At 42.2% G+C, this 13,125-nt stretch overlaps 1 protein-coding gene across 2 annotated transcripts; it reads left to right on the top strand.

The window, feature by feature from the left end:
- The first annotated feature begins 592 nt into the window (after positions 1 to 592).
- SLC25A17 (solute carrier family 25 member 17) lies at positions 593 to 12,265 on the top strand. 2 transcript variants are annotated; one of them, XM_083462397.1, is made up of 9 exons: positions 593 to 881; positions 4,799 to 4,859; positions 5,565 to 5,631; positions 6,721 to 6,872; positions 7,485 to 7,601; positions 9,278 to 9,423; positions 9,575 to 9,670; positions 10,644 to 10,726; positions 11,703 to 12,265. In XM_083462397.1, the coding sequence occupies exons 1-9, from the start codon at positions 828 to 830 to the stop codon at positions 11,848 to 11,850; spliced, it is 924 nt and encodes a 307-aa protein (XP_083318523.1). In that variant the 5' UTR covers positions 593 to 827; the 3' UTR covers positions 11,851 to 12,265. The 2 variants fall into 2 exon arrangements, with proteins under 2 accessions (XP_083318523.1, XP_083318524.1); XM_083462398.1 differs by having other exon boundaries at positions 645 to 667.
- Positions 12,266 to 13,125: the final 860 nt, after the last annotated feature.

Here is a 13,125-nt window from a genome sequence, read left to right as displayed (position 1 = left end):
GTTTAAAATAGATAAAGGCCAAACTGCGGCGCCCTCGGTTTTTGCCTTTCCCTGCCAAGGCTTCTTTTCTGCGGGTGCTCACTCTCTCCTGCGGGCCTGACAGGACTTGCTGGGCACAGTTTTACTGCCTGCCCTCGCCCTCACTGTACAGTGGTACCTCAGGTTAAGTATTTAATTCGTTCCGGAGGTCCGTTCTTAACCTGAAACTGTTCTTAACCTGAAGCACCACTTCAGCTAATGGGACCTCCTGCTGCTGCCGCACTGCCAGAGCCCGATTTCTGTTCTCATCCTGAAGCAAAGTTCTTAACCTGAAGCACTATTTCTGGGTTAGCGGAGTCTGTAACCTGAAGCGTATGTAACCCGAGGTACCACTGTACACCCTTTTGACGCGGCTGCGCCTGCCCCTCCGCAAACCAGCCTGCTTCGAGCTGCTCTGCCCCTCTCACGTATTCCCCGCCCTCTCACTCATTGCGCGCCAGCCGTTGACGGAAGAACCGTTTTCAGCCAACCGAAACAGCCGTAACCCCCGTCAGCCGAAACCCGCGCGCCTGAGCCGGGAGTAAAGAGGACACGCCCCTTTCTGCCTTGCGGCGGGGGGGGGTGGAGATGGGCGGCAGCCGGCGAATAGCGCTCCTCCTGACGGGCGAGCCCTCCCACCTGCGCGGAGGTATTACGAGCCGCCGCCTGATAGGTGCGGAGCTGGCAGAAACGTCGCGGCGGCGCTGGAGCCACGTGACGCCGAGTGTCATGGAGTGGGGCGGTGACGGAGACGCCCGCTCTTCTTTGCCCAGCGCTTCCTTGGCTCTCGCGGCGCCGGAGGTTCAGCCATGGCCGTGGTGTTCTCTTACGAGAGCTTGGTCCACGCTGTGGCGGGGGCTGTGGTGAGTTTGACTGCTGCAGCGGAGGTGGTGCGGTAGTGGGGGCTCCAGGGCTCACTCGCCTCTCGCGCAATACTAGGCTAGGTGCTAAACTGCACCTGGTCGCCTGGGGATGAGTATTCGGGGCAGAGACCCCCCCGACTCGCACCAGTTTCTTTCTTAGTGGGTGCCTCTCAACTAGTCCATGCCGCTCCAAGTGAATACAAACGGCCACTGTATGATTTTGCTTGCCCCCAGTTAGTATAGTCGTCGTCGGTGGTGCCCTGCTAAATGAGGATTGGGAGGGTTTTACCGCTTCTGTATTCCTCTCCCTCGCGGTTTTTGTGGTGGGTGTATTGCTATGATCGTTACTGTTATGGTGTGGTTATGGGGTAATTCTCCTCGCCCCTGGAATAAGATGCTACAGGTGAACTGTCCTATCGGGTGCACGTTCTGTTGTTAAGCTATCACTTTGATTGCCTATACTCGCCTGCCAGGATTTTCTGCCTGGGATTAAAATACCTGTCTGGGGACAATCAAGTGTCCGAACTTGCTGTTGAGCTGCAGAAGCAAAATCAAAGAGGGACAGTAGTTCAGAAAGTGTAAAAGGGTTGGGGAATTGTCCTTTATGTTTCAGTCTCAGCTACAAGATCAATATTTGTAGTAACCTAGAAATAGGTTGCTTATACCCAATCACTCTGTGCTGTATTGGGATGCCAGGATTATCCTTTTTTCCCTCTATCTTCCCTGCTTTTTCAGCTTCTTGTTTCACAACTGTGTAAATGGTAAATATTTTCTTTGATACTAGTGACTTTGAGGCTGGAGTGCTGTTGGATGCAGCCGGCAAACCTGACTCAGGTCAACTGCACAGATCTCTCATACAAGATCAGGGCAGGTTACAACAATTTAAAATTCAATATTAAAAACAGATAAAACAAATGAAAATTTTTTACAAATACATATCCATAAAATGAGAATTCTCTGAATCTCACAACTTCCTCCCATCCCCTTCATGGGTCTTATTGTCCACATTTCCAGCTACATGTTATTTCATAGTCTGTTTTGTATCTATCCATATTGACGCAATAATAGGTTGGGTCCTGAAAACATACACTTCTGGTAACAAAGCCCAAGGTAAAAAGGTGTGCCTTTAACATTTGCCAAAAACTGCTCCACAAAGAGTGCATTCCAGTAATCACATGCGGAAGTTGCCAGAGTGTGGAGTGCCATGACCAAGTGATCTCTGTTCAAAAGGGACCATAGCTGGCAAACAAGATGGAGCTGGAAGTAGACACACCTAGCCACCTGGGTCTCAACTGACAATCCAGGAGTACCCCCAGGTTACAAACCTCCTTCCGTAGGAGTGCAACCCTGTCAAGAGCAGGTCATCTTTTCACCTCCTGGACTTAAGAATTGAAACACATAATACCTCTGTTTTTTCTGGAGTCAATGTTGATTTGTTGGCCCACATTCAGCCCATCACTGCCCCCAAACACCCATCTAGTACCTTGGCCACCTCTACTGATTCAGAGTTAACAAGGAGATAGAACTGGGTGTCATCTGCATATGGGTAACATTTCACTCCAAAACTATTGAAGACAGTTCATATAAATGTTAAATAGAATGGGGGAAAATATGTGATCCTGGGGCACACCACAAGAAAGCTTCCATAAGTTATTCCCCCACAACTGCTTTCTGCAAATAGCCTGGAGATAGAGGCAGAATCACTGAAGTACAGTGCCCCAGCCCCCACCCCCACCTTCTTGAGCCACTTCAAAAGAACACCGTCATTAATGGTGTTGCAAGCCACCAAGCCCAATAAAAAAGAGCAGGGTTGCACTCCCTCACATCTCTCAATGCAAGGTCACCTTCTCAGTGAATGGTGCTTAGAGCCTAAGCTGGGGATAGATGTAAACATCCCCCCACTCCCAGCCTGATAGCCCCTTGGTCAGCATTGTTGGCGCACTCAGCAGCAGGCTTTATCCAGCTTGTAGGCACACTGCTTTATGTTTGCTGTCCTGTGCTCTTTGGGGGGAGGATAGAGAAGATACAAAAATCACAGATTCATAAATATAAACAAGTTATAAAGCAATGGTCCCAATACAGATACAAGAGGGACATGGGCACGGCAGGGGGGCAGCTGGCCCTGCAATCAAGTAAATAAATAAGAATACTTAACCAACTGACTAATTGCATCACAGATAGCTTGGATCTGCTCCCCAACCAATGTTAGAAACTGGGATAGAAAAGCTAGGAGCCAAATGGCTCTTGGGACCTGGGTTAAGGGCACCAAAACAGAATGTCTAGTCACCATTTTGGGTGGAGGGGGTTGGCCACACTTTTTATTTATTATTTTGATAAGCATGAACTAATACACAGTTCACATTAGTGACACATTGTTAATATCACATTTTTAACAGAAATTGTTAATACATGTTTAATTTGGTGTTTACAATAAAAATATTGGTACCAAACTTCAGTTTTCAAAGCACTCTACTCTTGTTAAACACCTTAACATATTGTCTATCCTGAACATATACTTCGTGGCTTCAAAACACATACATTTCAGTGATCCTTGAGTGTAAGCCAGGCACAAAAAAATGGCACCTAGACTTCTTGAGGTGCTCACAAATGGAGACTCTTTAGGCACAAAATGCACCTGGCACCCTGCTAATTTTGAATCCTGTCCCCAACGTAAAACCTGCCCCCCCCATAAATCCTGGCTACGCCCATGATGGGGGACCCCATTTCTTACATCTTTCCATTGTGAGAACTGGCAATTTATTCCTGCATGCTGCTTCCTACTTAACCGATTAAAAAGTCTCTCGCAGAAATTGCTACTTGTCTTGAAATTATCTTCACAGCCACAAAGGCTATACATTCTTTGAGAAATGTGATCCTCAGGATTCTAGCAGACACCAGATTCTTTATTGAAAACCAGATACTGTAGTTCTTGGAACTGTGCAGATTTCCCCCCTGTACTTTGTCCATAACATTCTGTTATCACTGGGTTAGGATACATTTGTAAATAATAAACTTTGTGGGACGACTTGCTCTCAATATACAGCTTAATACTTTTACATTGATACCTGCAGCCTTAGTACTGAGAGGATCAATTAGTTTGTGTAACTTGTTGAAGGTGCAGTCAATCATTACTAGTCTTCCTCTACCCATCCCACTAATACATTGTTCAGACTTGTAAAGGTGGAGCAGCAATTGGAGTGAAGTTGAGCTGTTCTATTTGCCCACTGATGAGGCTTTCAGAGCAACATTTTAATTTCTTTAAAGACTTTGTAGGATTTAAAACACAAATTTCAAGCCCTTCCCTAACCATGTCTGAGAAGTCTTGATAATTCATAAAGAAATTAGGGTACTTTCTGCTCCAAATAGCTGCTGCTTAGATATGTGTTAAATGCAAATTGGTGTTGCTTAGTTGGGGTGGGGCTGCCCCTAAGTCCTTTCCACATGAGAAGCGCCTGAATTTTTGAAGAATATAACTTGGGGGTGTCATAACATGCATATGGAGCCTAACCTAAACAAATAAAGAAAACACATTTACAAATGTGTCCCACTGCCTGCATTAAGGCTACTGGTACTTTCAGAACCAAGTGCAGGGAAAAGCCGGCTGTGCCCTCCAGATGTTTTGGGCTCCATTCAACTCCAGGCCAGCATGACCAGTGGTCAGGGATGATGAGAATTGTAATTCAAAGTGAAAGTAAAACTCATAGTTATCAAATGGAATTTTCTTTTCCTTGTCAATTTTTAAAGACTTCAACTGTTTATCTTGCAAAAACCTGCGTTTTTAACAAGAAGTTCATTCAAATACAGAAAAACTTCAAGGCTCTGATATTTGTTAATCATTGTCTTAGCTTTATTACAGATTTGTAAAAAAACAAAACCATGTGGTGCAGTAAAGTTAATTTTATTTTTAAACTTTTTAGGGTAGCATGACTGCAATGACTGTGTTTTTCCCCCTGGATACAGCCAGACTAAGACTTCAAGGTAAGCAAAGATGTACTAAGTAATCTAAGAAGTAAAGATATTCATCTGGGCCCATAAGAAAATGTCAAAATCCATATTCGGACAATGCCTTCATTAGGTCAACAATAATAGTGTGGAATTTTTCTTCAGAACTTTTAACCAGGCTAGATAGTAAAAGTGGAGTGGAGGGAGCTAATGAAGTTGGCTTATAGAATCTATGTCTGGTCAGTCTTGAAATGATGTGTAGGATGAGAAACCAGATAGTCAGATGAAGCTCTGATAGGTTCTCTGCAGGTTTCAGATTGCACCTTCAAAGCGTCTTGAGACTGACCAGATGCATCCTCCTTGACTTCACCAACAACCAACTTTGTTTGCCCTCTCGCATGTGCTCTATTGACTATCTAACCCAGTGATGAACAGTTGGATCTTCCCCACCCCATACATGCCACCTTTTGATGGGTGGGTGGGAGCATAATGATGTCAGGTGACATCACTGTCAAAGTTCCAAGGAGGTTACTGTAATTGCCAGTCAGTGGATTATGGATTACTATTGCAACAAGCTCCTTTGAGGATGCACTTTCAGTGCCAATCTGCTGATACAAAGTTCTGAGGAACTCAAAAGTTTGCACACTATTTTGTGATGTTCTGCTTGCACTAATCAATGTATTGCCCTAATATTCAAATATATGTTATGTTTACCCTTTGTGTATAATTATTGTCTTCCAGTTGATGAAAAACGCAAATCTAAAAGAACTCACAAAGTTCTCTTGGAGATAATAAAAGAAGAGGGCATGTAAGTATAGAACCTTGTAACAAGCAATATGTGAATATTCACAAATGTTGAGCATTCATCACGTCTTTGTCCCTCTACTTCACATATTGTAGTTTCTTAATTTGCCCAATATTTGAGGGGTATTGAGTTTCACACTAAAATGCATGAGCTCGTTTGCAACGAAGCTTTAAAAAAACAGAGTGCAGTCTTTTTTAGTCACAAAGGCTTAAGTCTTTTTGGGTCATCTTAAGGCAAACTCCTTCATTAGAAAGGGGAGAGTCCAGTGATTAATAGCAGGCCTTTCTATAGCCTCTGTAACTCTTGTTGCACATAAAATGTGTAGAAACCAAGGGCATGCTTTTGAAAACCAGTCCTTTCAAATACTAATTAGAAACTTGGTGCCACAGATTGTAATTTGGAAGTGGGAGGAGGGAGTCCAGTCCTTGTCCTTTTGTGATCTAATAAAAATGACTGGTTGAAAAATGGGAATTACTTAGAAAGTACAGTACAAGCAAGTTGATGTCATATTTGTATTGTAATTCAAAACACTGTAAAAACAAGGGATCGACTATTCCCGTTGTAGGAAATACTTCTGCAATACCGTTCCATCCTTTGGAAAGGGCTGAAACACCTGTCAGAACCAGTTCCCCCAACCAGCCTGATGCTTCTAGACACATACAGGCATCTTTAAGGCCCTCAGTGTGAACTGGATAATCTTCTTATTTATTATAAGGAACAGTTGTCGTAACTGTCAGTTTAAGAAGCATGCATAATATGACAAGGAACTATTTCTGCTAGGGAACCTTGGGACACTGGTACTGTTGTTTCTTCCCATCCTGTCCATCAGTAAAACGTCTCTAGTTATTTGCACATTTATTCAGAAGTAAGTAGCACTGAATTCATTTAGAGTTATTCCCAAGTAAGTTTGTGTGGGATTCTGATTGTTAAAATATACTTCGTTGTACCTGCTTATAAATACTTATTTTATTTTGTAGGCATACACTATGACTTCCCAGGTTCTGGATTAGGCTGCAGATGCTGTTGCTTTATTTCTTGCTTATTTGGTGATTTCATGATAGTTACTTTTTGCTTTTATTGCTTGTTCCTTAGCCTGGCACCGTATCGAGGGTGGTTTCCTGTCATCTCCAGCCTTTGTTGTTCCAACTTCGTCTATTTCTATACATTTAACAGTTTAAAAGCTGTTTGGGTCAAAGGACATCATTCAACCACAGGAAAAGACTTGATTCTTGGGGTGGTTGCAGGTAATAGAATCCTATCAGTTGTGCTACAAATCTGCTAAGATTTCAAGGCGTTGAACCAGTTTATTACATTCCATGCATGCACTTTTTATGCTACCTATGCTACCTTATTATTATAATTTATATTACTCAAATGCATGTAACTTGTAGTGGATAGAAAAACATAGGTAAAATCTAAACCTGACGCACAGCCTCTTGAAGCATTACTTTTAAAAAATAATTCGGCATTTCTGATCTTCATTAAGAAGTACATGATTCCATGACCTAGATGAATGTGGGAGGCTTGCATCAATCCAGGGAAGTTATTTGTGAGCACTAAGGTGTGTACCTGTTATGAAAATAAACTTGCTTTTCCTGCTTGCTTAAGCAATTTGTGTGTATCCTCACAAGGCATTCTGCCAGCTATTAGTATGGTGCAGAAATTATAGCAAAATCCTCAGTATAAGATTTGAGAATGTGTGTCTTCTGGGGTTTTTTGGGGGGTGGTGGGGCATTGTACTTTTCTATATATCTTAATTATTTTGTACATTGGATCATTTTTGTACATGAAGATTCAACCTGCTTTTTAAAATGTTAGGGCTCTTTTTACTCAACTTTTTGTTTGTGTTGTCTTAGGTATTGTGAATGTATTGTTGACTACTCCACTCTGGGTAGTGAATACACGTCTGAAACTCCAGGGGGCCAAATTCAGAAATGAAGACATTGTGCCGACTAACTACAAAGGCGTTGCAGGTAGGCATTTGTTGTCATTTCTGTTAGTTTGCATTGTTGCTTTTTAGTAGATTTGTGGACTGAAGGCTTTCATTTACAGAATGGATGCTATGGGCAGCTCTTTTGCTGTTCAGTTTGTAGATTCAACCCCTTTTAAAACAGTGAGGTATTAGATAATCAGGAAATACATATAACAGTAAGAAAGTTTATAGTGTATTACTCTGAGATGGGATGAGTCTAACAGTAACTGAAATTAAACATGTTCCAGCATATCCAACACTGACTCAGCCATCACTCTTTTCTGTTCTCCTATGCTCAATCCAGTCTCTCCCCTTTGAAAAATGAAATCAGAAAATGCCACATGAATATTAATACATTTAATAGTCATCTGTCCCCAACTTTTTTTAAAAAATGAAATGGGGTGGGTTTCCAACAATGTGATCCCAGTAGCACAATGACTTCATCTTCTCTGTGTATGCAGTCTAAGGCCCCCAAATAAGTCCTGGGGTTTCCCCCAACTTGCTGGAGAAGATTTGGGGAGGAGTGTGGGGAGAGGAGAGGGAGTGGACTTTCCTTTAGCACAGGCAGAAGCCCTTGTGCTAACTGGGCAATCGGGATACAACCCTGATAGTTTAAATTGCAAAACAGCTTAGAAATGGGAGGGAGGTTTCTTGGTGGTATTTTATTGGTGGGGAAACTGCCAGTCAGTATTGGAATCAGGACTCCTAGATTACCTGTTGTTGTGTTCAGAGTTTTTGAAGGTATGGTTGCCATGATTACATTACAAAACACGTTCCATTACAAAACATGTTCTGTGTGAACTAAGTGATTGCTGCATGTGATAAGAATGCTCACCATAGTATCCTATCATTTCACTTAGTCCCCATAACTGTGTGAGAATACATTAGAGCAACATCTTGGGGACTGGGATGGATTAAGAGGACGAGCAGAATATGTGAAATGACATAGCTTAGGCTGCAAGATTGGGTTCAGCTGCAAGCTTCTGGTACAGAAAGTGATTGGGAAGAGAGAATACCACGTTTACTCTGATGTAAGTCACAATTAATTAAAACAGAACTTACCCAAGTAAGTGTCCAGTGCATGTGGCTTGATATATTTATTTGCTTTACTATATTGGACATCCTTTGCTTTTTGTACCAAGATAGTTGTAAAAAACAACAAAATATAAACAGTTTTTTTGAAGTGAACCCACTCTTGGCTCTCCAGGCAGGCAGTGCATTTAAATGCACATGGACTGTGTATGTGTGTTTTCTTCAGGTGGTTTGTGCCAAAGGACAAGCTGTGTTACCTTCTTGTACATACGTGTATGAGAAGAGTGGGAAGAGAGAGGTAACAATGAATTGGATAACTGTTGCAGGCACTAGATGGTGAAGCTTTGGCAGGACCTGTGGGGGGAAGAGATGAGAAGCCCAGAGGAAGGAAGGCAGGGAAGAAACTGCCCAAAAGGACCTTGTTATAGTCAGATCTTGGTCCTGATGGATCCCCCCCCCCCCGGTACATAAATGAGACCAATAGAAAAGAGAAGAAAAATATTCCTCATCCCTGGGTTACAAGTTGATAGGCAAAATATGCAATTTGTTTCTTCCTCTGCGCGCAAACTGTTGTTGAATATTTAAGATTCCTGTATCTTAAATATTCTTAAAAGATTCCTGCTGCTTCTTTATCCTTCCCATTAGATGCCTTTCATCAGATAATAAGAGATGAAGGAATCTCAGCTTTGTGGAATGGTACTTTTCCTTCGCTGCTCCTGGTATTCAATCCTGCCATACAGTTCATGTTCTATGAAGGACTTAAGAGGAAGATTCTGAGGAGGCAACTGCAGGTGAGATTCCAAGGCCTGCAAAGAATTCAGTTAAACTCTGACTTTAAACGTTGGTCCAATGAAACCTTTTCCTTTATTCACTTTGTTAAATTCCTATATTGCTAGATTTCTTTCTGCAGTCATATAACCTTTTCTTTATTTACACTTGCAGCTTTCTTCGCTAGATGCATTTGTTATTGGAGCAATAGCCAAAGCGATCGCTACTACCCTCACTTACCCTATGCAGACAGTACAGTCCATCTTACGGGTGGGTATCCATTGCACCAGATCACTTTCATTTTACTGTTTCTTTATACAGTTGCCTTTGGCCAGTATTCCAGAACTCAAATTGACAAACATCTATTCCATCTTAATTTGTTGCTGTGGTTGAAGAGCACACCTTCTCTTAACTAAGTCTAGAAAGCTCCTTGAGTCATAATCACTCTAACTGAATGGGCAAGAAACTGCAACAAATGTGAGGTTACACGTCTGATTGTAAACAAAAGTATATTTCTTTCGGGGGAAATGAGTACAGTGGTGCCTTGGGTTACATACGCTTCAGGTTACATATGCTTCAGGTTACAGACTCCGCTAACTCAGAAATAGTGCTTCAGAATGAGAACAGAAATTGTGCTCCAGCGGCGCAGCAGCAGCAGGAGGCCCCATTAGCTAAAGTGGCGCTTCAGGTTAAGAACAGTTTCAGGTTAAGAACGGACCTCCGGAACGAATTAAGTACTTAACCCGAGGTACCACTGTAACTGTTTTAGTGTCTTGTGTTCTAACTGCATAGCATATGCTCTCCATATTGGATGCTCTGGGCAACTTTTCCTACTTCTTAGAATACATAACTACTTAGCACTTGGGCTAGATTTCCCAGTTGGCTCTCTACATAGACATCGTGTGTTGTTAAGCTGTGGGAAGAGTCTGACAACCCCATATTCTTTTGCTTAGAGGGCATCTTTATTATACCACTGCTACCACTCCAGCCATAATGAAAATGCATAACTTTGATGCGTATGGCTTTGTTTGGTCAATATTTAACATATTTTGGGGTGAGGGGAGACTGCAAGCTGCTCTGACCTGAGCAAGAAATGTAGTATTTAGCACTGAACAACTGGATATGGGAGAATGATTTGAATATAGGGCTGGATCATTTATTTCAGATCAGGCATAGTAAATAGAAATTAGAAGAAAATAAGGCAGGAAAAGTTGCTCATTGATTCATATTGTCTCCTTTTCAGTTTGGACGTCACCATCTGAACCCAGAAAACAGGAGACTAGGCAGCCTTAAGAATGTTATCTACCTTCTTCGACAGAGAATAAAGTAAGCTTTGTCTTTACTTTATCCATATATATCTTAATATTGTCCTCTACTGTATCAGCATCCTGATAATCTGCCCTAAATAGCTGTATAATTTTTATTCAATAAAACGTTGACCTTTAAAACACTAAAAGGGTCATACGAGATCAATAATCCTCTTTATGAAGACTTTTTGATCTAGTGTGATGGAAATATTAAGCAAGCCGGGTCATTATTTTCCAAATATAATAGTCACTGCTAAGTTTACCACTTAATTTATCTATTTCCCCCTACTCTGCATTTGCACTCAACAGGCATGTTAGGCAGCTTATAATGATAAAACTACAATGTAACTTGGAGCAGCCTTATGATGAAATCAAGTTGATGGGTATTCATTGTAGTGCTAGGAAAATCCTTGTAAGAGCAGAGTGATTTCCAGTTGCACAACAGGCCTCCCCCCCACCAGCAGGCCCGCTAAATTTGTTTGGGAAGTTCACCCAGAGCAGAGGTCATTTTGGAGACTATTTTACCATCCGAGGTACAGATAGAGCTTCTCATTGGTGGCCCCCTGTTGGTGGAATTCCTTCAACAGAAAGGCTCACCTGATACTGTATTATATTGGTATATAAAATGTATTATACTGGTATATAAAACACCCTAGAAGCTTTGAGGAGGGATAGTACATAAATAATTTAAACAAATAAACAGGCTTTTCACTTACCAGTAGTTTGAGATTTGGGGGCAAGCAGCAGATGAGAGAAGGGTTAAGCATTCTTCTGCCAGACACTTTTCTCCTGAAAATCATGCTCCCCCCGCTGGCACTCTTTTTGAAAAAAGGAGCAGTAGCACCTGGAGGGAGAACGTTTCAATCCTAGGTAGCTTTAACAATTGGTGGTGCAGGCAAGAACAGACATACTTTATGATGTCCTGGCATTGTATGCCGTTTTGCTACATTTGGAAAGTACTTTCTTACCATATGCTAAATCTGCTTTTTCGATAGGCGTTTTGGATTAGTAGGTCTCTACAAGGGCCTTGAAGCAAAGCTGCTCCAAACAGTCCTCACTGCTGCACTGATGTTCCTGGTCTATGAAAAAATTACTGCTGCTACTTTCACAGTCATGGGATTAAAACGTTCACTTAGGAACTGAAGTCTGGGCCTCCACAACACATTAAACTCGGGGAAAGAAAGACACAAATAGCTGGGACACAACTGGGTGCCATGGAAGCTTCCTCTCAAAGGCTACAGGACTCTTCCGCTGTGTTCTTGCTCTCAGAGTTTCAGAATGTACCTGAAGGGGAAGCTTGAAGAGTAATCTGGAACTCTGCACTGTCAGTCACCGTATGATGGCTTGACCATCTTTCTCTGCAGCTATTTTGATTAGGAAGCAAACTGGAAAATAAAATTTCACTATTGAGAAAAGGGAGCCTACTAAACTCATTGGAGAGCTTTAGTTACTCACTGTGTATAATTCATTCTCCATTTGCTGTCAGTGTTTTTCACGGGTTTGATATTGTATAACCTCATCGATTATTGGCCCATTAAAAGACTTCATTAAATAACTATTCTTTTAGTATAAGCTTTCTTTTAATTTGCACAGTTGACCTAAAAGAACTGTCCTGTAGAGTCTTCTGCCTACAGTAGACTAAGGTCTATGCAAATACATTGCTTTAAGCTCAACTTTGTTTAGTATCCCATTGTCTCATCCATTGTGGTAAAAATTATTAATATATATCAAGAATTGGTAACCTTTTTGCCGAGAGAATCACATTTGCACTTCACCAGCAGAATCACTAGAAGATCACCTTCCTCATTGCCTCTCACATTTCCCATTGGGGCATTAGGAGTGTTCAGTGGCCCAACAGCTCCTATGCAAATAGCTCACTTCCCAAGATTATATTTTTCAAGTTGTGAGAGGAACCCCAGCTGGCTCCGGACGATCACCAGTCTCCCGTGGAACAGCATCAAGTCAGCGACACGAGCCTCAGATACGTTTAGAGACCCGTGCACGCTCTGTCAGCAGAGTGTGTAAATCACCTCACAGCAGAAGAGGCGAACAGAGAGGTGTGCAAGCAAAAATGTACAGCATTTTATTCAGCATAGCTTAGGAACAAAGGAAAACATGTCTGCTTGCCTTCGTGTCCCGCAAAACAGCAGTAACACAAAAGCTACATACAACGGAAGTTCCCAGCGAGTGCTGGAAGTAAACAGGCATGTGACACACAGCCTGTTCCCTTTTAAGGTGGAACGGAACTATATCCTAACATCCACTGCCATTACTATTCTCACCCCACAGCTGCATTGTTCATTTTGTTTAGCAGTGGAGCCACTTGTTTCATCAGTGCTGCCACCACCAATTCCAACAGCAAATATGGCAGGTGTCTTTCAGGGCAAACAGAAGGTCCTTGCAGGCTAATTCTGGCCC

The sequence above is a fragment of the Podarcis liolepis genome, assembly GCF_965112155.1.
Source record: "Podarcis liolepis genome assembly, chromosome: 10".
Taxonomy (NCBI): domain Eukaryota; kingdom Metazoa; phylum Chordata; class Lepidosauria; order Squamata; family Lacertidae; genus Podarcis; species Podarcis liolepis.
This window is presented reverse-complemented; position numbering and strand designations above follow the sequence as displayed.